Below are 27,548 nucleotides of genomic sequence, written 5' to 3'. Positions count from 1 at the left end.
GTAAAGGGCATGATCTCCTATTTCAAAATAAAGTGTGACAATTTTGCAATTTTGCACTGCTTGCTTGCAGTTTGTTTGGTTTTTTTTTTTTGGTTTATGGGGTACAGTGCTGTGCATTTTAGATTCTTTTCTATAGGACAGATTGCAGTGTGTAGGGATTCACTGCTATTCCTGACTCTTTTCAACTTGTGTTTGGCCTTCCTGGCTTGGGCAATGAGTACACGGGACGTTGACTGCTATATACAAGAAGGTGAAATCCTGTGACATATTTTAAAGTAGAAAGAACACGTCTTAATTGTTCCACCCAGGCAGTCAGGCAAGCAGTGCTAAATTTACACAAATGACCTCAAAAGTCCAAAGGACCAAAACCCATCCCCAGGGGCCACAGCTCCTATAGGGGGAACTCCGTTTAATCATAGGCCAGCTCCGGATATACTACCCCTGGGAAAACAAACTCCCTAAAAAGAAAGAGGGAGAAAAATATCCAGGTTTAATCCGGGCATACAAAAGCTTTGAATAAACTGTTTAGTAGTATTAGTCTATACTGGGACCGGTGCTATTTAACTTATTTATAAATGATCTGGAAATTGGAATGCTGAGTGAGGTGATCAAATTTGCAGATGACACTAAACTGTTCAAAGTTGTTAAAACGCATGCGGATTGTGAAAAACTGCAGGTGGACCTTAGGAAATTGGAAGACTGAGCATCCAAGTGGCAGATGAAATTTAATGTGGACAAATGCAAAGTGATACACATTGGGAAGAATAACCTGAATCACAATTACCGGATGCTAGAGTCCACCCTGGAGATTAGTGCCCAAGGAAAGGATCTGGGCATCATTGTAGACAATACGATGACATCTTCTGCCCAATGTGTGGCGGCGGCCAAAAAAAGCAAACAGGATGCTAGGAATGATTTATAGTGGCACTAGAAAACGTTCAAAGAAGAGCAACCAAGATGATAAAGGGGATGGAACCCTCTCGTATGAGGAAAAATTAAAAAAGTTAGAGCTCTTCAGCTTGGAAAAGAGACAGCTGAGGGGAAATATGATTGAAGTCTACAAAATCCTGAGTGGAGTAGAACCGGGTACAAGTGGATCGATTTTTCGCTCTGTCAACAATTACAAAGACTAGGGGACACTCGATGAAGTTACAGGGAAATACTTTTTAATACCAATAGGAGGAAATTTTTTTTCACTCACTCTGGAACACGTTGCCTGAGGATGTGATAAGAGCGGTTTTAAGAAAGGTTTGGACAAGTTTCTGGAGGAAAAGTCCATAGTCCGTTATTGAGAAAGACAAGGGGGAAGCCACTGCTTGCCCTGTATCAGTAGCATGGAATATTGCTACACCTTAGGTTTTGGCCAGGTACTAGTGACCTGGATTGGCCACCGTGAGAACAGGCTACTGGGCTTGATGGACCATTGGCCTGACCCCGTAAAGCTAGTCTTATGTTCTTATGTAGTAGTAGATGCTAAAAAAAATTGTACATTGCCCTAAGCTTCGCCAAGATAGAGCAGTATTATGAAATGCCCCAATAAACATAAACATGCTTGTTCTGACCCTATTGATATTTTAGAAGTGTACAATGGGTGCTGCTGCTGCATGTAGCCAGCACATACATGTCCATTCCTGCATGTATTTTAGAAAAGGTTCTTTTTTACAGATCCTTTTCTAGTGCCAACTGACATGTTCTGACCTGGACGTCTCGGTTCTGATTTGTTCGTTATTTCTAAAATCTGCTTTCACACATCATAGCAACGTTCCCTCTAAGCTGCGCGGCTGCACACCTTTTAGCATGAGGCCGTGCAGTCATTCAGCCCCATCGCGCAGCTGATGGAGCTGGGCCCAGCACCCATCCAGTATCACTCTTCTATCTTGTGCTGCTGCTTTTCCGAAGCAGCAGCAGCTGTTGCATACTGAAACAAACAGGACCTTCCCATACATACCCGTGGCTGCCGGCCCGCTCTCTCTGATGTCACTACTTCTTCCGGGGCAAAGCCGGCAGCCACGGATATGTATGGGAAGGTGGCACATCTTGTTTGCTTCAGTTTGGGAAAGCAGCAGCAGTTGGGATGCTAGGGGGCAGACGCTGGTGGAAGAGGGCTGGGGGAGAGGGGATAAACACTGGCGGAAGTGGGGAGGGAGGTGAGAGAGGGGTCAGAAGCTGGTGGAAATGGTTTGGGGTGGGGGTAAGAGAGAGGGGGCTAGATTTTATATAGAAGTGGGAAGACATTCTAGATAGAACGGGAGAGAGGGTAGATGTTGGGGGATGGGGTACACAGAGGAGAGAGATGATGGAACAGGGGAAATGAAAGGAGAGATGCTGGGTGGAAGGTGAGGGGGAGGGATGGGGCAGAGATATTCCATCTCTTTCTCTTTGTATCTCTCCCCTTTGAGAGATACAAAGAGAAAGAGATAGAGCGCTGCAATAAGACTGCAAAAAAAAAAAAAAAGAGGGAACTTTAAGACCAGCTAGTATTAATGAGTTAATCTAGACAGAGGTAGAAAAATAAATTGAAGTCAAAAGGAAAAGGAGATGAGAAAAATCCGGGAAAGAGACTTAAGATGGAAGAAAACAGAAACCAGAGAAGAGACTGGCCAGAAAACAAAGGTAGAAAAAATATTTTTAATTCAGCACAAAGTAGTATAGTACCCGTGTTTATAAAGCACAGTTACTTACCGTAACAGGTGTTATCCAGGGATAGCAGGCAGATATTCTTTACGCATGGGTGACGTCACCGACGGAGCCCCGGTACGGACCTTTTTAACTAGAAAGTTCTAGTTGGCCGCACAGCGCGTGCGCGAGTGCCTTCCCGCCCGACGGAGGAGTGCGTGGTCCCCAGTTAAGATAAGCCAGCTAAGAAGCCAACCCCGGGAGGTGGGTGGGACGTAAGAATATCTGCCTGCTGTCCCTGGATAACACCTGTTACGGTAAGTAACTGTGCTTTATCCCAGGACAAGCAGGCAGCATATTCTTTACGCATGGGTGACCTCCAAGCTAACAGAGAGGGAGGAGGGATGGTTGGCCATCAGGAAAATAAATTCTGAAGTACAGATTGGCCGAAGTGCCCATCCCGTCTGGAGAAAGCATCCAGACAGTAGTGAGTAGTGAATGTGTGAACTGAGGACCAGGTGGCCGCCTTGCAGATTTCCTCAATGGGTGTGGAACGGAGGAAAGCCACAGAAGCGGCCATAGCTCTCACCCTGTGGGCAGTGACAGCACCGTCCAGTGACAGACCGGCCCGAGCATAACAGAACGCGATGCAAGCTGCAAGCCAGTTGGATAGCGTCCGTTTAGAGACCGGTCGACCCAGACGATTAGGGTCGAAGGTCAGGAAGAGCTGAGGGGACAATCTGTGAGCCCTTGTACGATCAAGATAGTAAGCCAGGGCACGCTTGCAATCAAGACTGTGCAATGCCTGTTCCCCGGGGTGTGAATGAGGTTTCGGGAAAAAAACAGGCAACACAATAGACTGGTTGAGGTGAAAAGCCGAAACTACCTTGGGAAGGAACTTTGGATGGGTACGCAGAACCACCTTGTCATGGTGAAAAACAGTGAACGGTGGATCAGCGACCAGTGCATGCAGCTCACTAACCCTCCTGGCAGAGGTGATGGCAATGAGGAAAAGCACCTTCCATGTCAGAAGTTTGAGCGAAGTTGTGGCAAGAGGCTCAAAAGGAGGTTTCATGAGGGCTGATAAAACAACATTCAGGTCCCAGACGACCGGAGGAGGCTTCAGAGGTGGTTTGACATTGAAGAGGCCCCTCATAAATCGGGAAACCAGAGGGTGAGCCATGAGAGGTTTTCCTAGGATAGGCTCATGAAACGCCGTGATGGCACTAAGATGGACTCTGATTGAGGTAGACTTGAGGCCTGCGTTGGACAGGGAGAGCAAGTAGTCCAGTACAGTTTCCACCGCTAAAGAGGTGGGGTTGTAATGATGACGGAGGCACCAAGAGGAGAACCTGGTCCACTTCTGATGGTAACATTGGAGGGTGGCCGGTTTCCTGGAGGCGTCCAAAATGAGACGGACAGGCTGAGACAGATTTTCTGGAGAGGTCAGCCCGAGAGAAACCAAGCTGTCAGGTGGAGCGAAGACAGATTGGGATGCAGCAGAGACTGACGTTGTTGCGTAAGTAGAGTAGGAAACACAGGAAGAGGAATGGGCTCCCTGACGCTGAGCTGAAGCAGGAGGGGAAACCAGTGTTGGCGAGGCCACCGAGGGGCGATGAGGATCATGGTGGCCCTGTCCCTGCGGAGTTTGGATAAAGTCCGCAACATCAGAGGTAGTGGAGGAAAGGCATAGAGGAACTGATCCGTCCAGTCGAGCAGGAATGCATCCGGGGCCAGACGGTGAGGAGAGAAGAGTCTGGAGCAGAATTGGGGCAGCTGATGGTTGTGAGGAGCTGCAAATAGGTCCACCTGTGGAGTGCCCCAGCGAGCAAAGATGGAGTGGAGCGTGGGAGGATCCAAAGTCCATTCGTGAGGTTGAAGGATGCGGCTGAGATTGTCGGCCAGGGAGTTCTGTTCGCCCTGGATATAGACAGCCTTGAGGAAGAGACTGCGGGCCGTGGCCCAGGTCCAAATGCGGAGAGCCTCCTGACAAAGGAGGCGAGACCCGGTGCCGCCCTGCTTGTTTATGTAGTACATGGCGACTTGATTGTCTGTGCATAGGAGAAGAACCTGAGGGCAGAGAGGGCAGAGGCCTTGAGAGCGTAGAACATGGCTCTCAGTTCTAGGAAATTGATGTGATGTAGACGCTCCTGCGGGGTCCAAAGACCTTGGGTGCGTAGATCTCCCAGGTGAGCTCCCCATGCATAAGGGGAGGCATCCGTGGTGATGATCATGGAATGAGGGGGCAGATGAAAAAGAAGGCCCCTGGAAAGATTTGAGGAGTTCAACCACCATTGTAGAGATCGCTGAAGAGACGATGTCACAGAGATGGGATGAGAAAGAAGATTCGAGGTCTGTGACCACTGGTTGGCCAGAGTCCATTGAGGTGTCCTGAGGTGGAGTCGTGCCAGGGGAAGCACATGCACCGTCGAGGCCATGTGGCCCAGGAGGACCATCATCTGTCTGGCAGAAACGGAGTGATGAAGGAGTATCTGACGACAAAGGTGGAGCAGAATCCGTTGACGGTCGGAGGGGAGGAACGCCCTCATTAGTGTGGTGTCGAGAACTGCTCCAATGAACTGAAGGCGCTGAGTGGGAAGCAGATGCGACTTGGGGTAGTTGATCTCGAACCCCAGAAGATGGAGGAGAGAGATGGTATGATGAGTGGCTTGTAGCACAACTGGAGACGTAGGTGCTTTCACTAACCAATCGTCCAAGTAGGGGAACACCTGGAGGTTGTGAGACCTGAGAAAGGCCGCCACCACAATGAGGCATTTGGTGAACACCCTGGGTGATGAAGCGAGGCCAAAAGGTAGCACTTTGTACTGATAATGGCGGTGGTGTACCTGGAATTGCAGGTAGCGACGTGAAGTTGGATTGATTGGGATGTGAGTATAGGCCTCTTTGAGGTCCAGGGAACATAGCCAGTCGTGTTGAGAGAGAAGAGGGTAAAGCGTGGCAAGGGAGAGCATTCTGAATTTCTCCCTGACCAGACACTTGTTGAGGTCCCTGAGATCGAGAATGGGATGGAGGTCTCCTGTTTTCTTTGGAACTAGGAAGTAACGGGAGTAGAATCCCCGGCCTCTTTGTTCCGGAGGCACTTCTTCGATGGCATTGAGAAGAAGGAGGGATTGGACCTCCCTCAGGAGGAGGGGGGTTTGAGTTGAATGAGAAGCAGACTCTACGGGAGGATTGTCTGGTGGAAGAGTCTGGAAGTTGAGAGAGTAGCCGTGGCGGATGATGTTGAGGACCCACTGGTCCGATGTGATGACCTCCCAACGGCTGAGGAAGATGTGGAGCCTGCCTCCGATTGGCTGAGGAAGAGGCAATGAGGGTGGAAGACTGGCTAAGCCCTGGAGAGAGGAGTCAAAAGGGCTGAGATGGTTTGGCAGGAGGAAGAGGCTTGGCCGGTTGATTAGACTGGGCACGAGCCTGGGTGTGCTGGTGTTGGCGGGCCCGCCTAGGTTGCTGTGAAGGTGGATTGAGTGGCCTAGCGGAAAACCTTCGCTGATATGAGGCCTGTGGTCTGTAAGGACGAGCAGGTGGAGCCTTTTTCTTAGGTTTTATGAGAGTGTCCCATCTAGTCTCATGGGCTGAGAGTTTCTGTGTGGTGGTATCCAGGGACTCTCCGAATAATCCATCTCCCAGACATGGGGCGTTGGCTAGTCGGTCTTGATGGTTGACGTCCAAATCAGAGACCCTGAGCCAGGCCAGACGGCGCATAGCCACAGCGATGGCAGATGCACGGGAGGTAAGCTCAAAAGAATCATAGATAGAGCGCACCATAAATTTTCTCAGTTGGAGCAGGCTGGAGATATGCTGCTGGAATAATGGAACCTTGTGTTCCGGCAAGTACTTCTGCATGGCGGAGAGTTGCATGACCAGATGTTTGAGGTAGAAAGAGAAATGGAATGAGTAGTTGTTAGCTCTGTTGGCAAGCATGGCATTCTGGTAAAGTCGTTTGCCAAACTTGTCCATTGTTTTGCCCTCTCTGCCAGGAGGGGTAGAGGCATAAACACTCACGCCCTGCGACTTTTTTAAGGTGGACTCCACCAGGAGAGATTCATGAGGCAGCTGGGGTTTATCAAATCCCGGGATTGGTATAACCCTGTAGAGGCTATCCAGTTTACGGGGGGCCCCAGGGACAGTCAATGGGTTCTCCCAATTTTTATAAAAAGTTTCCCGTAGGATGTCATGCACGGGCAACTTTAGGAACTCTTTGGGAGGTTGATCGAAATCCAATGCCTCCAGGAAAGCTTGTGACTTCTTAGAGTCAGATTCCAGAGGCAAAGATAAGGCCCCCGACAACTCCCTGAGGAATTTAGAAAAGGAAGATTGCTCAGGTTTAGATGTGGTATCGGGGGCCGAAGGCTCTTCGTCCGACGACGATGCATCCTCCACGGTACCGGGAGGGGATTCTTCCCAGAGGTCCGGGTCTCTAACATCGGTGTGCGCGTGTCGAGAGACCGGAGTGGAAGGCTCGGTATGGTGAGTTTTAGACAGAGACTTGCCTGAGCGTACCGAGACGGTACCGGGGGATGAAGACCTGTGTCTGTCTCGGTCCCGGGAAGAATGGTGCCGGTCAGGGTCGTGGGAAGACCGGTGCCCTGTTCGGTCCCGAGGAGGATCGGTCGTCGTCAAGGCGATAGTCTCGGCATGGGTATGGAGATGCGACGCCGAGAGAATGGGCATGGAGGAGTCCATAGGTACCGATGGAGTGGATACCGGTTGGACGGTGCGGGGCTCGGGCCGGTCTGGTACCGAAAGCAGCGGTGCCAAGATAGAAACATAGAAACATAGAAACTGACGGCAGAAAAGGGCTATAGCCCATCGAGTCTGCCCATGCCAATGACCCTGACTTTTACTCCCCTATTGATCCCACGTGAATATCCCATTTTCTCTTAAAATCTGACACGCTGTTGGCCTCAATCACCTGCTGAGGCAGCTCGTTCCAATGATCGACCACCCTCTCGGTGAAGAAGTACTTTCTAGCATCACCTTGAAATTTCCCTCCCCTGATTTTCAGCGAGTGTCCTCTGGTAATCGAGGGCCCTGTAAGACTAAAGATATCATCTTTCATCTCTATGCGCCCCGTGATATACTTAAAGGTCTCAATCATGTCCCCCCTCTCTCTTCGCTCCTCTAGTGAGTACATCCGCAGTTTTTTTAGTCTTTCTTCATACGTGAGATCCCTGAGCCCCGAGACCATCTTGGTAGCCATTCGCTGAACCGATTCAATTCTCAACACATCTTTCCGGTAGTGTGGTCTCCAGAATTGAACACAATACTCGAGATGAGGTCTCACCATGGATCTGTACAGTGGCATTATGACTTCAGGTTTTCTGCTGACAAAACCCCTACGGATGCAGCCCATCATTTGTCTTGCCCTGGACGAAGCCTTCTCCACCTGATTGGCAGCCTTCATATCATCGCTAATGATCACTCCTAAATCCCGTTCTATTGTGGTCCTGGACAAGGTTTCACCATTTAGTGTGTAAGTTCTGTGTGGATTTTTTTTGCCTAGGTGCATTACCTTACATTTTTTAGCATTGAAGCTTAGCTGCCAAGTTGATGACCACTGTTCCAACTGCCGTAGGTCCTGCGTCATAAAGTCAGGCCCACTGCTTTTGCCTACTATGTTGCATAGTTTGGCGTCGTCGGCAAACAGTGATATTTTTCCTCTAAGCCCTTGAGTCAAATCTCCTATGAATAAATTGAATAGAATCGGCCCTAAGACGGAGCCCTGAGGTACTCCACTCGTCACAGCTGACGTTTTGGAGGGGGTACCATTTACCATCACCCTTTGAATCCTACCATCAAGCCATTCCTTTACCCATTTAGTGAATGTATCCCCCAATCCCATCGATTTTAGTTTGTTCAACAGCCTGCGGTGTGGGACGCTATCAAAAGCTTTGCTGAAGTCCAAATATATCACGTCCAGGGACTCCCCGGCATCCAGATGACTGGTCACCCAGTCAAAAAAGTCAATCAGATTAGTTTGGCAGGACCTTCCCCTGGTAAATCCGTGTTGGTGTGGATCACGTAAATTTTCTTCGTCTAGAATAGAGGGCAAGAGCTGCTTAAGTTGCTGTTGGAGTTGTTCCTGCAACTTATCCTGGAGGATGGCCGCAATGCGGTCATCCAGGGATGGCACCGGAACCACTTTTTTCTGCTTTGGTTCCATGGGTGCCGCTCTACGCCCCGGCGATGAGGAGGCCGATGACGAGGCACTCACCGATATCGGGGTGGAGCGTTTTTTGGGTCGGCGCGGAGCCGAAAGGACCGGTGTCGCCACCGAGGTGGGAGGGCGCTCAAGGGTGGAAGGCTTCTTAGCCGGCTTACCTGGCGCTGGTGGCGCCGATGTCGTTTCAGGCGGTGTCGAAGTGGTCGGTGCCGATTTCGACGGTGCCGCAGGTGAAGAAGTCGAGTCCATAGTCGGGCCGGTGCCGAAAAGTAGATTTTGTTGGATTTGACGATTCTTCAGAGTGCGTTTCTTAAGAGTGGCACAGCGGGTGCAGGAGTCCGCCCGATGCTCCGGTCCCAAGCACTGTAAACACCAATTGTGTGGGTCAGTGAGGGAGATCGGGCGTGCACACCGCTGGCACTTCTTAAAACCGGGCTGCGGGGGCATGAATGGGAAGACGGCCGCAAAATCAAACCCCGAGGCCTGGATCGTGACAACAGGCCCCGACGGGGCAGGAACGAAAAATAAAGCAAAAAGAAAATATATATATATTTTTTTTTTGTAAACTGAAAGAAAAAAGCACCCGAAGGTGAATAAAACGAAAAAATAACGCGAGCGGGAAGGCAAAAGGAGGATTTCAACGACGTTGAAAAACACACGTCTTCTTCGCTCCGCGGAAACGAAGAAACTGGGGACCACGCACTCCTCCGTCGGGCGGGAAGGCACTCGCGCACGCGCGGTGCGGCCAACTAGAACTTTCTAGTTAAAAAGGTCCGTACCGGGGCTCCGTCGGTGACGTCACCCATGCGTAAAGAATATGCTGCCTGCTTGTCCTGGGATAAAGATGAATACATATAAATAGAAAATAGAATTAAGATGATTATTTTTTCACTTAAATAATTAAAAAAATACATTATTGACCAACTGTCAAAACTCCTTTCTCAAGTCAGGACAGCTTACAGTCTTGATCTGGAGAAGGAGATGTTGGCCTCTGAGAGAAAAATGTTTTAAGTTCTCTCAACAAAAAAATCATCTTATTTTCCATGTTTTAATTTATATTTGTTAATTCTTAGGCCCTCTTTTACTATGCTGCTGTAGCGGTTTCTACCACAGCCCGGAACGCTAAATGCTCTGACACTCATAGGAATTCTATTAGTGTCGGAGGAGTGTCTACCGTCACCTGCCATCGGGACATGTGTTTTTGAGAATCAGGCCCTATGTACCTATGTCAAATGTTTAAAACATATTCTATAACAAATTGGCAACCAATGAAATTTAACAAACATAGGAGTTAACATGATCAAACTTCCTTTGATTCCCAAGAGCCTAATCGCTTTATTTTGCATTGTCTGTAGTCTTATGATATTTGAAGTAGATATTCCTGTGTAGACTACATTACTTGTAAGTTTTTTAAAATTGGTCCAACAAGGTATTTATCTAATCTAATCCTTAGGTTTGTATACCGCATCATCTCCACGTTCGTAGAGCTCGACGCGGTTTACAGTAGGAGAAATAGGAAGGAACTACAACAGAGGGTTAGAGGTAGAAGTATTTATGACATTCTGCCAAATTATTTGGCAAAATGCCTAACTCTATATACTCCGCCAAGGACGCTGAAGTCACAGAATTGTTGGTTGTTAAGACACAACAAAGGGGAATATTTTACGATATGTATGGACCAAAAATTCATGTTTTTCTATAGCCGGACCATTTATGTGGCATGCGCTGACTGGTACCTTACGGTTTAGTAAAAATTTAATGCAATTTAGAAAGCTTCTTAAGACCCATCTGTTTATGCATGCTTTTCTTTTTCTTTCTTTTTGTAAATTTTTATTGATTTTCAGTGCAGTACTAATAGTAAATCAGAAAATTTGCACAAAAAACACACTATTAACTATACAATTATTACAATAAACAATCATTTTTTCCCTTCTTATCTTAATTATTAAAACAATAATACATATGATATGATTTCAATAGTATAATTAAATAATTTAACTCCTCAAAATACATTTCCCACCCCCCACCCATCCACCCTCCCTGGATGTGCAAGGAATCTAATGAAAAAAGAAAGAAACATGACCCTCATTAAAATGCAATAAAATTAGTCAATGAACTCCATACATCATTAAAGGACTTATTATTCCTCCAACGTTCCACCATCATCCTTTCATACTTATACGTGGTACACACAGTTACCTACCAAAAAGTAAAATTAATCCTATCATGGTTTTTCCAATTATGCGTAATCAATTGAACTCCAATTCCTGTCAAGATCAGGAAAAGGTGACTTATACTTATCTAAAGTAAGTTTAACATGAAGTAGTGTACCACAAATTATCGCCTCATATGACAAGCGGATAGATGATTTAAGAATGAGGCTTTTCTAAGCTAATATCCTGCTTTTTAAAGTTAATGTTCTATCTTCTGAATGTCATCTTCAAAGATCTGCGTTATTGTGAAGTAATGGTAGTAGATGCATGGCTCAGAGGTAATCTATAGGTTCAGATGATATAATCCTATGATTTTTTACTGATGTTATGTGACTTTTTAAGATGTTCAGACCTGAATTGTGTATGTGATACTGTAAGCCGCCTTGGACAAAGGCGGATTAGAAATGTTTTAAATAAATAAATAAGTCCATGCTAGATGTGAAAAGTGTTTCAATCAAAATGTGAACTGTCTTTTCCTCCAAGCCATATTTAACTGATCATAACCTAAGAGTGTTTCCCAATTTCTTCAAGCAGAGATTTTGAAATGGAAAATTTCTTGTTGCACAGTAACTAACTAAGCAACATACAGAACAAATACAGGTCATTGCAACTGGCATACAGACCAAGACATACTTGGCACGATCTTTTATATTTTAGCTTCAATATAAACTGGTCCCTTGACAGGTGGTGTGTTACTCTTACAAGCTGAGTAAAAATGAACAATGACTCTTAGACACGGCCTAGTTATAATTACAGGAGAAAAGAAAGTTCTCTACAAAAGTTGCCATTAGTGAGTAGTGACCAGTCCCGCTTAGACATCTCGCGATGGACAGTATATCAAAACTTTAATAAACTTGGAAACTTTTCTCTGGGAAAACGAAACATGAAATCTATGGGCAAATTCTTCACTTTTTTTTTTTTTTTTTAAAGTACTTCTATTTTGTTTTTAATAAATATGCTCCAGTGAACCAAAACACCTTACATTATAATGTACAAAAAAATGAAAATTAAAAATAAATTGCATATGGTAATAACATTGAAGTAAAAGGAAGAAGTTTTGTTAAGAGGCATCTGGCAACACAATATTTCACAGGCCCTCGTTTTTGCAGTATTTCAGTGTGGCAGAGGGAAGGTGGGTTTTTTTTTTGGAGGAGTGGGGGGGGTCGGTGGCACGGGGGGTCCAGGCCTGGGTGGGGACATAGCGCGGGGGTATTTGACCAGGCAGGAGGGAGTAGGCAACGCTCCTGCCATTTTCGCTGCCTTGGGGGGGGGGGTCGTTTGTGAGGGACATCAGCGCAGGGGGCTTTTTACTTTTTAATAGGGCAGATTGTGCATGTGTAACACATACACAACATCTGTGCCATTAAAAAAAAAAAGAAGCCCTAACAGCAGTGACAGAAGCTGCTTCCCCTGTTAATTCTTAGGCCCTCTTTTACTATGTCGCTGTAGAGCTTTCTACCACGGCCTGGAGCACTAAATGCTCTGACACTCATAGGAATTCTATGAGTGTTGGAGGCGTGTCTACCGTCTGCCATCAGGACATGTGTTTTTGAGAATCAGGCCCTATGTACCTATGCCAATCGCTCACTGAGTGACTGATCTGTTGAGTGTGCATGCAAATCATTTCCATTCATACTTGGTAGCACATCGATTGCTCCTCCATAATTAGCCTCTCTCTACGACATCCCACGTGCCTATCCCAGGCTTTCTTGAAATCAGACAGTCTCTGTCTCTACCGGGAAACTGTTCCACACATCTACCACCCTTTCTGTAAAAAAGTATTTCCTTAGATTACTCCTGAGCCTATCACCCCTTAACTTCATCCTATGCCCTCTCATTGCAGAGCTTCCTTTCAAATGAAAGAGACTCAACTCATGTGCATTTACGCTACCTAGGTATTTAAAAGTCTCTCAAGAAAAAACTAAGAGTAATAGAAAAAAATCCCAAAATTTAACTACAAAACATTACTCACCAGAGATGGGTTACACTCCCCCGATAACTATTTCACAAACCAGTGGAGAAAAAGCCTCAAAAATTTTTATGCAGCAGTAAACAACTTCAATACTGTTTAAAGTCCAAGCTGCTTATGCACTATCACTGGCAAAAAACTCCACCACCATTGAAATGTAATTATCAAAAGGGTAATATACCTATCACTGTACACAGGAAAAGCAAAAAAAGTTTTACTTAGCTTGGGACCTTGGTCTGAAACGCCCTTTTGATAATTACATTTCAGTGGTGGTGGAGTTTTTTGCCAGTGATAGTACATAAGCAGCTTGGACTTTAAACAGTATTGAAGTTGTTTACTGCTGCATTAAAATTTTTGAGGCTTTTTCTCCACTGGTTTGTGAAATGGTTATCGGGGGAGTGTAACCCATCTCTGGTGAGTAATATTTTGTAGTTAAATTATGGGATTTAAATGTCTCTATCATATCTCCCATCTCCTGCCTTTCCTCCAAAATATAGTAGTAGTCATTCAAGCTACTGAATCAGTAAAATTGTCCTTTGAATGAATGTGACCCTATTGTTTTAAAATCTTTAAAGAGTGAGATTGCCCCATCAGTGGCATACATAAATTATTAATTGTTCTTTTGCCATGGGTTTTGTCCCTGATATGTTGAAGCGGGCAGCAGTTTGTACATTGCACAAGGGTTCAACTTTAAATACAACAAAAGTGGAACATTTTTATCATATCGTAAATCTTATGATTTTTCCAAAAGGGTACTGAAAGAACTCAAACATGAATTTGCTGACCTGCTGTTAGTGATCTGTAACCTGCCGCTGAAATTGTCTGTAGTACCTGAAGATTGGAGGGTGGCCAATGTTACACTGATTTTTAAACAGGGTTCCAGGGGAGACCTGGGGAATTACAGACCGGTAAGCATGACCTCAGTGTCGGGAAAAATAGTGCAAACAATTATTAAAAACTAGTATTTAAGCCCGTTAACGGGTTGCTAGAATAGATGTCTGTCTGTCTTTTTTTCTGTCTCTCTCCCTGCCCTGTCTATCTTTTTTTCTTTTTCTCTCTCTTCTTGCCCTGTCTATCTTTTTTCTTTATTTTTCTCTCTCTTCCCTGCCCAGTCTATCATTCTTTCCTTCTTTTTTTCTCTCTCCCGCTGTCTATCTTTCTTTCTTTCTCCCTGCCAGACCCTCATTGAAGCCGCATTCCAGCTGTGCCAGCTAAGGGATCCTTTGCCCTTTACTCAATCCAGCTGTGGCTTTCACTTTCCAGTGGCTATCTCAAGTCTCTCTTCTCACCAACCCTGGCCTCAACTCCCAATCAGGCATCTCTTTTCTCCCCCACCCAAATATCAGTAGCAGCAGTCCTGATCCGCCAACCCCCCATTCTTTTCCCAAAGCCGCAGTGGCAGTGCTGTAAACAGGCTGTTCACGGCCAGCCCCAACAGGGCCTTTCTTCTACCACATCCAAAGTGATGCGGCAGAGGAAAGGCCCTGAAGGGCTTGCCGCGAACAGCTTGTTTACAGCGCTGCCACTGCTGCTTTGGGTAAGGAATGGGGGGGTTGGTGGGTCAGGACTGCTGCCACTGCGTTGAGACGCTTCCCTGGTTGGAAGTTCTTCCCTGCTCGGTGGCTTCCCTGGTCGGCGGTTCCTTCGGGCTCGGCGGCTTCCTCTACTGCGCATGCGGAGGCACAGCGTTTAAAATGCGCATGTGCGGCTAGGGTTTTATTATTATAGATAAAACTGTGGAACATATAGACAAACATGATTTAATGAGACAGAGTCAGCATGGGTTTAACTGAAGGAGGCCTTGCCTCACCAATTTGCTTGACTTCTTTGAAGGTATGAATAAACATGTGGATAAACGTGAGCCGGTTGATATAGTGTATCTAGATTTCCAGAAAGCTTTGGACAAAGTTTCTCATGAGAGGCTCCTGAGAAAATTAAAATGTCATTGGATAGGAGGCAATGTTCAATTATAGACTATGAATTGGTTATCGGACAGAAAACAAAGGGTAGGGTTAAATGGCCATTTTTCTCAATGGAGGAGGGTAAACAGTGTCTGCCGCAGGGATCTGTACTGGGACCAGTAATGATCTGAAAATTGGAACTATGAGCAAGATGATTAAATCTGCAGATGACACTAAACTGTTCAAAGTTGTTAAAATGGATGTGGACTGCAAAAAACTGCCGGAAGACCTTAGGACAGGGGTGTCCAATGTCGGTCCTCGAGGGCCGCAGTCCAGTCGGGTTTTCAGGATTTCCCCAATGAATATGCATGAGATCTATTTGCATGCACTGCTTTCAATGCATATTCATTGGGGAAATCCTGAAAACCCGACTGGACTGCGGCCCTCGAGGACCGACATTGGACACCCCTGCCTTAGGAAATTGGAAGACTGGGCGCCCAAATGGCAGATGAAATTTAATGTGGACAAATGTGAAGTGATGCACATTGTGGGAAGAATAATCCAAATCAAAGTTACTGGACGCTAGGGTCCACCTTGGTGTGTCAGCGCTCAAGAAAAGGATCTGGATGTCATCGTGTACAATATGCTGAAACCTTCTGCCCAATATGCGGCAGTGGCCAAAAAAGCAAACAAGATGCTAGGAATTATTAGAAAAGGGATGGTACACAAGACTAAGAATGTTATAATACCTCTGTATCACTCAATGGTGTGACCTCACCTTGAATATTACGTTCAGTTTTGGTCTCCTTATCTCAAAAAAGATGTGGTGGCACTAGAAAAGGTTCAAAGAAGAGCGACCAAGATGATAAAAGGGATGGAACTCCTCTCATATGAGAAAAGACTAAAGAGGTTAGGGCTCTTCAGCTTGGATAAGAGACGGCTGAGGGGAGATATGATCGAAGTCTACAAAATCTTGAGTGGTGTTGAACAGGTACAAATGGATCAATTTTTTACTGCATCAAGATTTACAAAGACTAGGGGGACACTCGATGAAGTTACAGAGTAATACTTTTAAAACCAATAGGAAGAAATATTTTTTCATGTAAGAAAATAGTTAAGCTCCGGAACACATTGCCAGAGGATGTGGTAAGAGCAGTTAATGTAGCTGGTTTAAAAAAAAAAAGTTTGGACAAGTTCCTGCAGGAAAACTCCATAGTCTGCTGTTGAGACAGACACAGGGGAAGCCATTGCTTGCCCTGGATCAGTGGCATGGAATGCTGCTACTATTTGGGGTTTTGCCAGGTACTTGGGATTTGCACTGGCCTCCGTGAAGACGGGATGTTTGGTCTGACCCAGTAAGGCTATTCTTATGTTCTTAAGTTGTGTTACAACAACTGGATGATTTTGTGACAGTCTAAGGTTGTTTGGATGAGTACCAATTTGGATTTCGCACAGGGCATAGTACAGAGCTGTTGCTGTAATCTCTCTGTGATGAAATTCTCAACGGGTCTGATAAGGGAAGCAGTTTTTGTCACTTGATGCAGCAGCTGCGTTTGACACCATTAACCATAAGGTACTATTGGATCACTTGCGATCATTTGGTATCTCTGGGACACCGTACAAGTGGTTTTAGTCAATCCTCACTAATCGGATCTTTTCTGTTTCTAAAGGGACTGCAAAGTCAGTGTTTTCCCCTTTGACTACTGGCATGCCACAGAGTTCATCCCTGTCAGCTATGCTATTTGTTTCTGGCCCTCATTGGTAAGTTATTGACTGGTTTGGAGGTGAATTATCGGCTATATGCCAATGACTTACAGTTTGTTTGTTTTTTAAGTTCCCTGAGGATTGTGAGCAGGGGTTTCAGTCACCGTGTGCCTATTTTAATGCTACTGCGGGCCCATGATTTTAAAGCGGGGCTGCATTGCTTGGAAGGGCGGCAGAGAGCAGGAGAGTCAATAAATTGCCAGTAAAAAAAGAACCCCCTCCCCCCGAAAAAGGGACACAAATTAGTGTGTGCTTGTAAGCTTTCTAGTTCCCATTATAGGACACACACAGGAAGCTGTTGAAGGTGGTGGGGGAGGATTTGGGGGACTCACAACCATTGGGTCAGATCCTCACTAATATCTGAGAGGATTGGGGTCCCCGGGTATATCTCCTGCTTAAAAGTTGACAGAAGGCAAGAGGAGGCGAGATCTTCCGCGGCCAGGCCACTTTGATGCTGCTCCAGCTTCAAAATATCCTTCAACGAGAAAGGCGTGGAGGTCACAGGACTGGGAAACATGGTGGGGAGCAGATAAAACCACCAAAAAACCATAGTTTATAGGATGGAAGAGCCGCATTAAACGCAAACATTTCCGAAGAGATGCATAGCAATCCCGAATAGACTTCAGAGCCAGAGGGGTGTGAAGGGGCCTCTCAGGTAGACCAGATCATATGGGAAATAGAAAGGCATGCGCAGACCATCTGCAGGGAAAGCAGATGGTCTGCGCATGCGTCAGGATCGCACACTAGCGATCCGTGCGCTCGGAGGGGGATGTTCCTCCGATCGCCCTCATTTTAATTTTTTTGTTTCCTGAATTGCTCGGGCCTGCACGGACCGGGCACGGAGAGTCAGATAAGTTAATCTAGCCCATTGTCATTTCATTACCATATTGCAGCTGTGGTAAAACAGTGTTTTTAAAATTTTGTTTGGAGTTCAGACTTCGAGATCTGTTATCTCCACCTAATTTTCGACAGGTTTATTTTGTGCTGCCGCATTTTGACTACTGTACAAGAAGAATCTACAGACACGCAAGCAAAAGTCTAATCTAATCTAATCCTGAGCATTTATAACCCACCTTCTTCCCAATAAGGTCCAAAGTAGATAACAAGCATAAAAAAACAGCAAAGAGCACTGGGAACATATCAGATAAGAAGTTCAGTACATAGTAATATCCTGTATTGATTATTGTAAGGAAATCTGGCGTCTAAAAATTGTACAGAACACTGCTGTAAAAATCATATTCTTTTTTTTTTAAAGTTTTTAAAGTTCAAATGGTTTTTATTGGTTTTGAGTATTGAACAATACAAACAGAAAAATAAGGAATATCAACAGGATATAAGTAAAGTCCAAATCCAATGTCCGTATATGGGAAAGAAGAGTAAGAGACGTAGACAAATTCACATAATACATTGTGCATTAGGTGTACATCTAAACGCAGCCATGTAGGAATTATAGCAGTTACGATCGTTTATACAATAAAGGTATGGTCCCAAAGAAACCGTAATTCAAATAACCATACAGAAAAATCATACAAACAATAATATAGCAGATATAAATCAAACGAGAAAAAAAACAAAACAGGTCAACCTCTAGCAGATTCCTGCGAGCAATAGTGTATAATAGGGTCCCATACATCATGATAATGTCGCAGAGAACCCATTTTCAGAGCAAAAATAGATTCATATTTGACAATAATATTTAAGTGAGACCACCATTCTGCATGTGATACACCAGTTAAATTCTTCCAGTCAGAAAGTATTATCCTAATTGCTATTAAAAGCAGTGCTCGTAGCGACAAACTCTCAGGAGCAGGAGGGGAGTATCGAGTGGAAGAGGTGCCAAAAATGAGCAAGGTGTATGATAAGTTTTCCTTAATATTAAGCATCTTGACTATATCCCCCCAAACTAGCTTCCAGAAGGTTAGTAACATAGGGCAGTCAAAAATCATATGTCGCAGCGTGCCTTCTTGTAAATTGCACGACCAACATAGTTTGGACTTAGAGGTATCAATTTTAGCCAATCTGCAAGGGGTCCAGTAGGCTCTATGTAATAGAAAGAAGGCCGATTGGAGCATAGAAGCGGAGTGCAGTGCTTTACTAGTAGACATCCATAAATTCGACCACTCAGCATCTGTTAGAGTAGTGGAGAGTTCCGTATGCCAAATATTTTTGGTAGGTAAGGGAGGAGAATCCATATTGAGACGGATTGATTTGTACCATTTAGAAGCCTCTTTACCTGAAGCCGCAATGGTAGAACATGTTACCATATAGGAGGGTAAAGCAGTAGTATAAACTGTGGTAGAAAATAGTTTTTTGATGCAGTGTGTCAGTTGCAACCATCTAAAAAATTGGGAAGGTGGTAAGTTCTATGTTCTGCAAATGATTTCAAAGGAGAACCAAGTTTTGCCATCATATATGTGGGAGATGCACCATATCCCATGATCCTGCCACAGTCTCCAAGACACCATTTTGTTCTGAATCTTGACATTAGGGTTATTCCATAGAGGAGCCGTCAAAGTTGAGGCCCATTTATTGTCAGTATGAGCATCGTAATATCTAATTGCAGTGAGAGTGGAGTGAATCACAGGGTGATGTTCTAGTGGAGCAACACCATGCATAGCAGGTGCATACTTTAAAATTAAAGGGTTGCTAGGTGATTCCAAGGATACCCATAAGGGTACGGGAGCAGAAGGAGGAGATTCCATCCATCTCCTACTTTGTCTTAGAAGGAACGCCAAGTGGTAGTCATATATACTAGGGAAATTAACTCCTCCTTGTTCTTTAGTACATTTGAGTTTTCGAATACTAATTCTAGGTGTTTTATCATTCCATAAAAAGGATACCAACATACGTTCTAATTTTTTATAATTTGGGGATGGCATTAAGCAAGGTAGCATGGATAAAGTGTAATTGACGGTGGGTATAAGCATCATTTTAACGGTGTCTAACCTACCCCACCATGTGAGCTTTAAGGGAGACCAACGGGAAATAAGCATTTTGAGTTTAGAGGTTAGAAATTCCATATTGTATGTTAGAGTGTCAGCAATAGTTGGGCCAAAAAAGACGCCCAAATATTTGAGTTTAGAGGGGGCCCACAAGAAACCATATTTAACGATATCTTCTTTGGCATCAGGACAGTTGATTGGCATGATTTCAGTTTTGGTTTGATTAAGTTTGTATCCAGATACAGTCGAGTATGAATCGATTACAGCAAGAATATGAGGTATAGAGGATGGATTTGCATATAAAAGTACGTCATCAGCGTAAGCTGACAATTTGACGTGGGCATTTGGTGTAATTAGTCCTCTTATGTTGGAATTTGTACGGATCGCTGTCAAAAAGGGTTCAAGGGCAATGTTAAACAGTAGAGGGGATAGTGGGCAGCCTTGTCTAGTACCCCTAGAGGGGTGAAAAGGAGCCGAATACAAATCATTGATATATAATTTAGTAGTAGGTGAAGAGTACAGAATTTTAATCAAAGACAAGAAATAGGGAGGGAATCCATACCATTGTAAAACCTGAAACATATAATTCCATTCAATGCGATCGAATGCTTTTTCTGCGTCTAATCCTATAAGAAGCAAAGGATCAGGAGCAGCTTCAGCGGAGCATATAACATCAGTTAACAGTCTGGCATTATCGCTAGACAGACGACCTGGCAAAAAGCCTGTTTGATCCGGTGAAATTGTATTCAATAAACTAGGGAGGATTTTATTAGCAACAACTTTGGCAAATATTTTTGCGTCAGTATTGATCAATGATAGAGGTCTATAATTGGCAACCGATAGCGGAGATTTGCCCGGTTTAGGGAGAATGATTATAGTCGCTTCTGTAAAGGTTCCTGATATTTGGCCTGATTGAATGATGGAGGTAAAGAAAGAGTGAATGGGATCTATCAGATGAGGAAGAAACGCCCTATAAAATTCAGCTGTGAGACCATCTGGACCGGGAGCCTTACATTTGGCGAGTTGAGTAATAGCCAATTCGATGTCTGCTTTATCTATGGGAGTGGAGAGATCTTGTTGACATGAATCAGGAATCTGTGTATGTGGCAGATTATCTAGGAATTTATTAATTGTGGGTAAATCACATGCTTCAGATGTATATAGTGAGGAATAAAATTTATGAAAGCAGGAAAGAATATCAGTAGAGTTAGTCAGAGTAATGTTATTCTCATCAGTAATAGCAGCAACATAAGTTTTGGAACTTCTACCATTTAAGTATAGAGCAAGTTGGTGACCACTACGATTATTTTCAGAGTAGTACGAAGCATTTTTAAGTAATAGAGTGTGAGAAGCCGTTTTATTGAGGAGAAGATTGTATTCTACCTTTAAGGCCCTGAGACGGGATAAAGTACCAAAGTCATGTGGGTGATGCACATGGTACTCTTCGGTCATTTTGATTTGACTTTCTAAGTTTTCAACCAATTTTAGTCTCTCACGTTTCGGAAAAGCTGCCTTAGATATTATGACCCCTCTAATATACATCTTGAAGGAGTCCCAGAGATTAATCCAATTAGTGGAAGAGGGACTATTAATAGAGAAGAAGTCATTAATGGCTAAGGAGACTGTTTCCAGAAAATCAGGTTCCTGAAGTAGAGAGTTATTGAATCTCCATTGTTTGCATAAAATGGGTTTAGAGATGTTGTTAAAGTGAATTAGAATAGCAGCATGATCAGATACAGCAATTTCTCTAATGTCAGCAGAGGAGAAATATGTGGAGAGAGCGGTACTAATTAAGAAATAGTCAATGCGTGAATATGTTGAGTGTGGAGGAGAATAAAAAGTGAACTTCTTATCCTCAGTATGTGTTACCCGCCAGGGATCAAGTAGATTAAATTGGGAGATTATTCCCTGTAATTTATGCCAAGAACGAGATGTTTTGTGTTGAGCGGTGGACTGACGATCCCGAGTGGGATCTAAAATAAGATTGAAATCCCCTCCTAGGATAAAAAGTTCATCAGCAGAAAGTGTAAGTTGTTCAGCTATGTCATCAAAAAAAGTAGGAGAGTCTCCATTTGGGGCATAGATATTAAGGCACATGAGGGGAAGACCATTTAACTCTAAGTGTGCTACTATCCATCTACCTGCCAAATCAGTGGAGTGAGAAATCAGTTGTAAATCCTGTCTTCGCCTAATGAACATCAGGACACCATTTTTTTTATCTACAGCTGAGAAGGTAGGGCCCAGGAAAGTTGAAATTTAGCAGAATCATTAGCGTTTAAATGAGTTTCTTGGAGGAGAATTATATCAGGCATAAGTACGAACCGCCAAAAAGATCTCCTTAGGACGCCATTGTCCGGTCCCATAGCTTTGTTCACCTTGAGTCTTGATAGCTCATAGTAGACACTGCCGGGCATAAACTCGAGATTTCGAAACAGGTCTTCCGAGCTTTACCTTGTTGGCAGCTGAGGGCCGGATCCCGGTGCCTTACAAGTGAAGACCGAGCAGAAGTATTCATTTAAAAGTTTGGCTTTATCGGAGTCCGATTCTACATAGTTCCCGTCGTGTTTCCTAAGGCGTACTATCCCATCTGTGTTTCTTTTTCCGTCACTAATATACCTGAAAAAGAAACACAGATGGGATAGTATGCTTTAGGAAACACGACGGGAACTATGTAGAATCGGACTCCGATAAAGCCAAACTTTTAAATGAATACTTCTGCTCGGTCTTCACTTGTAAGGCACCAGGATCCGGCCCTCAGCTGCCAACAAGGTAAAGCTCAGAAGACCTGTTTCGAAATCTCGAGTTTACGCCCGGCAGTGTCTACTATGAGCTATCAAGACTCAAGGTGAACAAAGCTATGGGACCGGACAATGGCGTCCTAAGGAGATCTTTTTGGCAGTTCGTACTGCAGTCTAGGGTTCCATTCTTACAACCCCCCCTCCCCCCCCCCGATCCATCCCTGTAGCTGCTCTCTCTCTCTCTTCAGGCTGCTAGCAGCTTGAGAGTGATAAACATGCTGCCTTTGGTGACCAGGAAGTTTCCCTTTTGTCACTGCTTACTGTCCCCACATAGGTGCAAAGCAGAAGGAAAGCTTCCGGGCTGGAGAGACAGCGTGTTTACTCCACTTGCACTATCATGATCCAAAGAGCAACTGCCACCGGATCCCATGGAGGGGAGGAATGCAGGAGAGGTTGCAGAGGATTGCAAAAGGGGTGGTCCGTAGGGATGGGGAGGAAAAAAAAGAAAGATGCCAGACATTCAAGGAGGGAAGGGAAAGGGAAGGGGAGGACAGAGTTGCCAGACCATGGTAGGGACGAGGAGGAGGGAAGAGAAAGAGAGGAGATAGTAGACCACAAGAAAGGAGAAAGGGAAGGAGAGAGGACTACTGGAGGGGGAGGGAAGGAGAGAGAGATACCAGACCAGGAAAGGGAAGGAGGAGAGAGATTCCAGACTAGGGCAGGGAGGAAGAAGGAAGGGAAGGAGAGGAGAGAGAGAGAGACCAGATCACAAGAAGGGGGAAAGGGAAGGAGAGAGATGGACTGCTGGAAAGAGAGGGAAGGAAAGAGAAATGCCAGAAAAGAAAAGAGAAGGAGGGGAGAAAGGTAGGGGAGAGGGGGAAGAGAAGGACAGAGAGGCAAGACCATAAAAGGGGAGGAGGGAATGGAAGGAGGGGAAACTGATGCCAGTCTGTGGGAAGGAGAGGAGAAAGATGTCAGACCACCAGAGAGGGAGGAGATGCTGCTCAGGCATATGAGGGGTGGGGGAGGGAAGAAAGATGGGAACAAAAGCTGTTTAAGAAAATATGGGTATAGGGGAGAAGAAAGAGAGAGGAGTTGGTACACATGGGTGGAGGGGAAGAGAAGAGAGAGAGAGGAGATAGTACATGTGGGAAAGATATGGAAAAACAGATAGATTTGAAGGAAGCAGAAAAATTGAAGAGCTGACTATTAAAAGTCGATGCCAAAGATGGATGTAGGGCAGAAAGTGAAGGAGAGAAGTACGGCAAATGGACAAGAAAGCCCTTGAAACAGAGTTAAGAGCACAGATAGAAGGAAGTGCAACCAGAGACTGGGAAAAGATGATTAGAAAAATAAAATCACCAGACAACAAAGGTAGGAAAAATGATTTTATTTTCAATTTGGTGATTGAAGTTGGTTTTGAGAATTTACATCTGCTGTCTATATTTTGCATTGTTCAGGAAGAAATGCATTTTTTTCTCTTTCTCTGGAGCTGTACTGCATGCAGAGTCTGACATAAGAACATAAGCAGTGCCTCCGCCGGGTCAGACCATAGGTCCATCCTGCTCGGCAGTCCGCTCCCGGGCGGCCCAAACATCTTAGGGTTTTGTTTGTGTATATTAGGACTTTTGGTTTGTGGTTCTGTATTTGATAGGGTTTATCTATGTTCTGCATGTGTGATCAAGGATTGAATGTCGAGAAGCATTATTGGTGTCATGGCCCCAAGTAGGAAGATATTTGTTCTCTCTCTCTCTCAACTCTTTTGGACCCAAAACAGCCCTCACTTAGAAATTATCAAAGACCACTGGCCTAATGATTAGAGCTAAGAGCTTGGGGAACTGGGTTCAATCCCCACTGCAACTCCTTGTGACTCTGGGCAAGTTACTTAACCCTCCATTGACCCAGGTACAAAAACTTACATTGTGAGCTTACTAGGGATAGAGAAATGTAAACTGCTTTGGTTGTATCAAATCCATGACCCTTTATCCTTTAGCTGTCGACGCTCAGTACTAAATTAGTCTATTCTAGCTCAATGAACGTGCTATGCAGATTCTATTCCAAACACATGTGGGGAAGAAACAGTCTTGCTTGTTAATTTCAGCTAACATGGCTTTTCTGAGCCTAAATAAATACAGCAATGTAACACAAATACGTTTTGAAAGCTACTATCAGCATATATCTGAAATTCTATACTTACACCATCTTTTTCACTCTTTGCATGTGGTCCATAGGTGTCTTCAGCACCCAAAATCTGTACATTTACTCCACTGTAATCGTCCAACCCAAGCTGGTCAAACATGAGGCGTGTCCTACAATATATGACTTGTAATTAACATGCAGCTAAAGACTAGTCCCCCCCATCCTCCTGCCCCGATATTTAGTTGGTGGCAGTCAGCATTTTCAAAGGCACTGACCATTGCCGGCTGAATATCTGGGTCACAGGCAGCTGTTGGAACACATCTGGGTACTAGTGATATTCAGACCAGTTCCTGAGTAAATATATTTATTTAAGCTATTTATATACGGTCGATCAGTAGAAGTTGTCTAAGCGGTTTACGTTCCGGTACTCAAGCATTTTTCCCTATCTGTCCCTGCGGGCTCACAATCTAACATACCTGGGGCAATGGAGGATTAAGTGACTTGTCCAGGGACACAAAGATCAGCGTAGGGCTTTGAACCCACCACCTCAGGGTGCTGAACTTGTAGCTCTAACCACTGGATTTTGTTAGGACAGCCTTTCTGCCATCCTAACTTTATCTGGGGACTTACCCAGTTGGCAGATTGAATATTTTTGCTAACCAGATAAAACCCAGCACCACTTTGACATAAGAACATAAGAACATAAGAACTGCCTTCTCCGGATCAGACCTTCGGTCCATCAAGTCCGGCGATCCGCACACGCGGAGGTCCTGCCAGGTGTACACCTGGCGTAATTTATAGTCCACCATATCCTTATATGCCTCTCTTAAGGAGATATGCATCTAGTTTGCTCTTGAAGCCTAGGACAGTCGATTCCGCAATAATCTCCTCTGGGAGGGCATTCCAGGTGTCAACATGAATCCCAGACTGTGGCTGCACTAACCAGCAGCTGAATATTAGCAGCAAAAATGTACAGAGTAATCCCATATGACTGTATGAGCACAGTCAAGGATCCTAAATTAATGTTTAAAAGATTTGCGCCTAAGATGGAGCCTTCTGGGATATCACAAAAAAAGCCTAAGAAGCAGGGCAATTCTGCTTCAACAACCTCCTCAAATGTTCTATTAAGTTAAATATTAATGAATCCGTTCAGAACTTCTGCCATGTATACAGTACCTAAATCAGCTACCGTATTTCCCCATGTATTTATATAACATGAGTACTGGGTGTGGCTTCTTTATATGGGGCAGCCTATCTAAAGACATCCCCCCTGTAAATCATCCCCCCCGGTACCTTTATAATAGCTCCCTCACCAGAAAATAGCTCCCTTGCTGGACGGTGGATGGCTGCCTCCTCCAATGTCAAAGCCAGCGGTGCAGGGCAGGAGCGATCTTTTCGGCATCCAGCCTGACCCCGCGCTGCTTTCTGAATGGCTGCCATCAGTTCTCACGAGTCTTGCAAGAACTGACGGCAGCCATTCAGAAAGCAGCGTGGGGTCAGGCTGGATGCCGAAAAGATCGCTCCTGCTCTGAACCGCTGGTTGCGACATTGGAGGAGGCAGCTGTCCAGCGAGGGAGCTATTTACCAGCGAAGGAGCTATTTAAAAAGGTACGGAGGAACTCCAGTAACACCATAGCTTATCTAATGGGGCAGTTTATCTACAAGTTTTAAAATGAAGATCGGCCTTTTCTGCAGCCTATACCTGGGGAAATACGGTAATCACAATAGCAAGAGTGAATGAGCAATCAATTAAAAGAAACAATCAAATCCAGAGATACAAAGACAGCCACTTCACTAGAATTCTTATGCAGATGGTCTTCATTTAAGAGCACCAAAAAGTATCAATAGTATTACCACCCAAAAACCAGACTGTTCGGGTACAGTGAATTTGTTTTATTCAAGAAATCAATAAGTTTATCAAATACCAATGTCTTCATTATCTTTTATTTAAAAGAGAGGGTAGAAACTATGCAGCGGTTAGCAATATTTGAAGGATCCAATGGAGGCTTATTTTTATGGGTACAGATAATAGCCTATTTCCACATGTGACCTCATCATGGCAAGAATGAATGAAGACAAACTCGGGGACTGATTATTAAATATAATGGAAGGATAAAAAGTCCATCACTGATAAAGATGGCTTCAAAGCCCTCACAACTTTATCCAGCACAACTGAACTGGGAAAGTTAAAGGCAGTTCCCTAAAATGAAAGCTGAAAACGGATTAGCTGATTTGAATGACAGCAATGCAGTTATAAATGGTTGCCATTTTGTGAGGCAATTACTCCCTTGTAGCAGCAGAATATGTTGAATCTCTGAAGTAGTGAATAATGAAGCTCTGGGTTTCTATAGATATAGGAATTTAGTTTTTTTCTGAAGGACTGTTCTTGATGTTTATTTTTCCCACACAGAGGTCCTCATGCAGCTATGAAAAATGCTGGCCATCATTAGACATGGTTAATAAAGTTCTGAATAACTTATCAGGATTGCTACAGTGGAAGATAAGTGATGTTTTCAAAGATTTGTTTAAAAAAAAAAAGATTGGGAGAAAGTATAAATTAAGAGTTTCTTTTGTGTCTATGATAAGATTAGAACCATTCAGTGGACTATAGACTTGGTTCTAGGCTTGGATTTGGCAACACGTTTCTCAGATTTTAAGAATGGAGGGCATGGAGATGAATGTCTAGAAGGAGTAGACCTGTGTCCAAAAGCATGATGGTATTTTCGAATACGCTCTCGAGAAGCTGAACGATACCTAGAAGAGCGATGCTTTGGAGAAGATGACCGATGCTTTGATGGTCAACGCTTTGGAGAAGGTGAAGACTGATGCTTCGGTGAAGGTGAAGAATAATGCCTTGGTGGGGATCGACGCTTCGATGCAGAAGACTGAAGCTTTGAGGAGTGATGCTTTGGTGAAGCAGATCGATGCCTCGAAGTCTGGTGTTGAGAAGCATTGCTTGATGATGATGATCGGTGTTGTCGAGGCGGTACCAATGGGGCAACTTTGGTACCTTCACTTGGCATGGAGCGATGCTCAGACTGGGCCGGTACCAGAGGAGCATCGAGCTTCTCTTTAAAAGCCT

General features: G+C 44.5%; 1 protein-coding gene across 1 annotated transcript in view; it reads right to left on the bottom strand.

Moving 5' to 3' along the window:
* The window catches only part of LOC117359047, a 226,417-nt gene that overhangs the window by 82,435 nt on the left and 116,434 nt on the right, over positions 1–27,548 (bottom strand). Inside the window, exon 12 of the mRNA XM_033941168.1 lies at positions 24,525–24,636. Within this exon, the coding sequence (XP_033797059.1) occupies positions 24,525–24,636 (112 nt within the window). The remainder of the gene's footprint in view (positions 1–24,524; positions 24,637–27,548) is intronic.

The sequence above is a fragment of the Geotrypetes seraphini genome, chromosome 1 (assembly GCF_902459505.1).
Source record: "Geotrypetes seraphini chromosome 1, aGeoSer1.1, whole genome shotgun sequence".
Lineage (NCBI taxonomy): Eukaryota > Metazoa > Chordata > Amphibia > Gymnophiona > Dermophiidae > Geotrypetes > Geotrypetes seraphini.
This window is presented reverse-complemented; position numbering and strand designations above follow the sequence as displayed.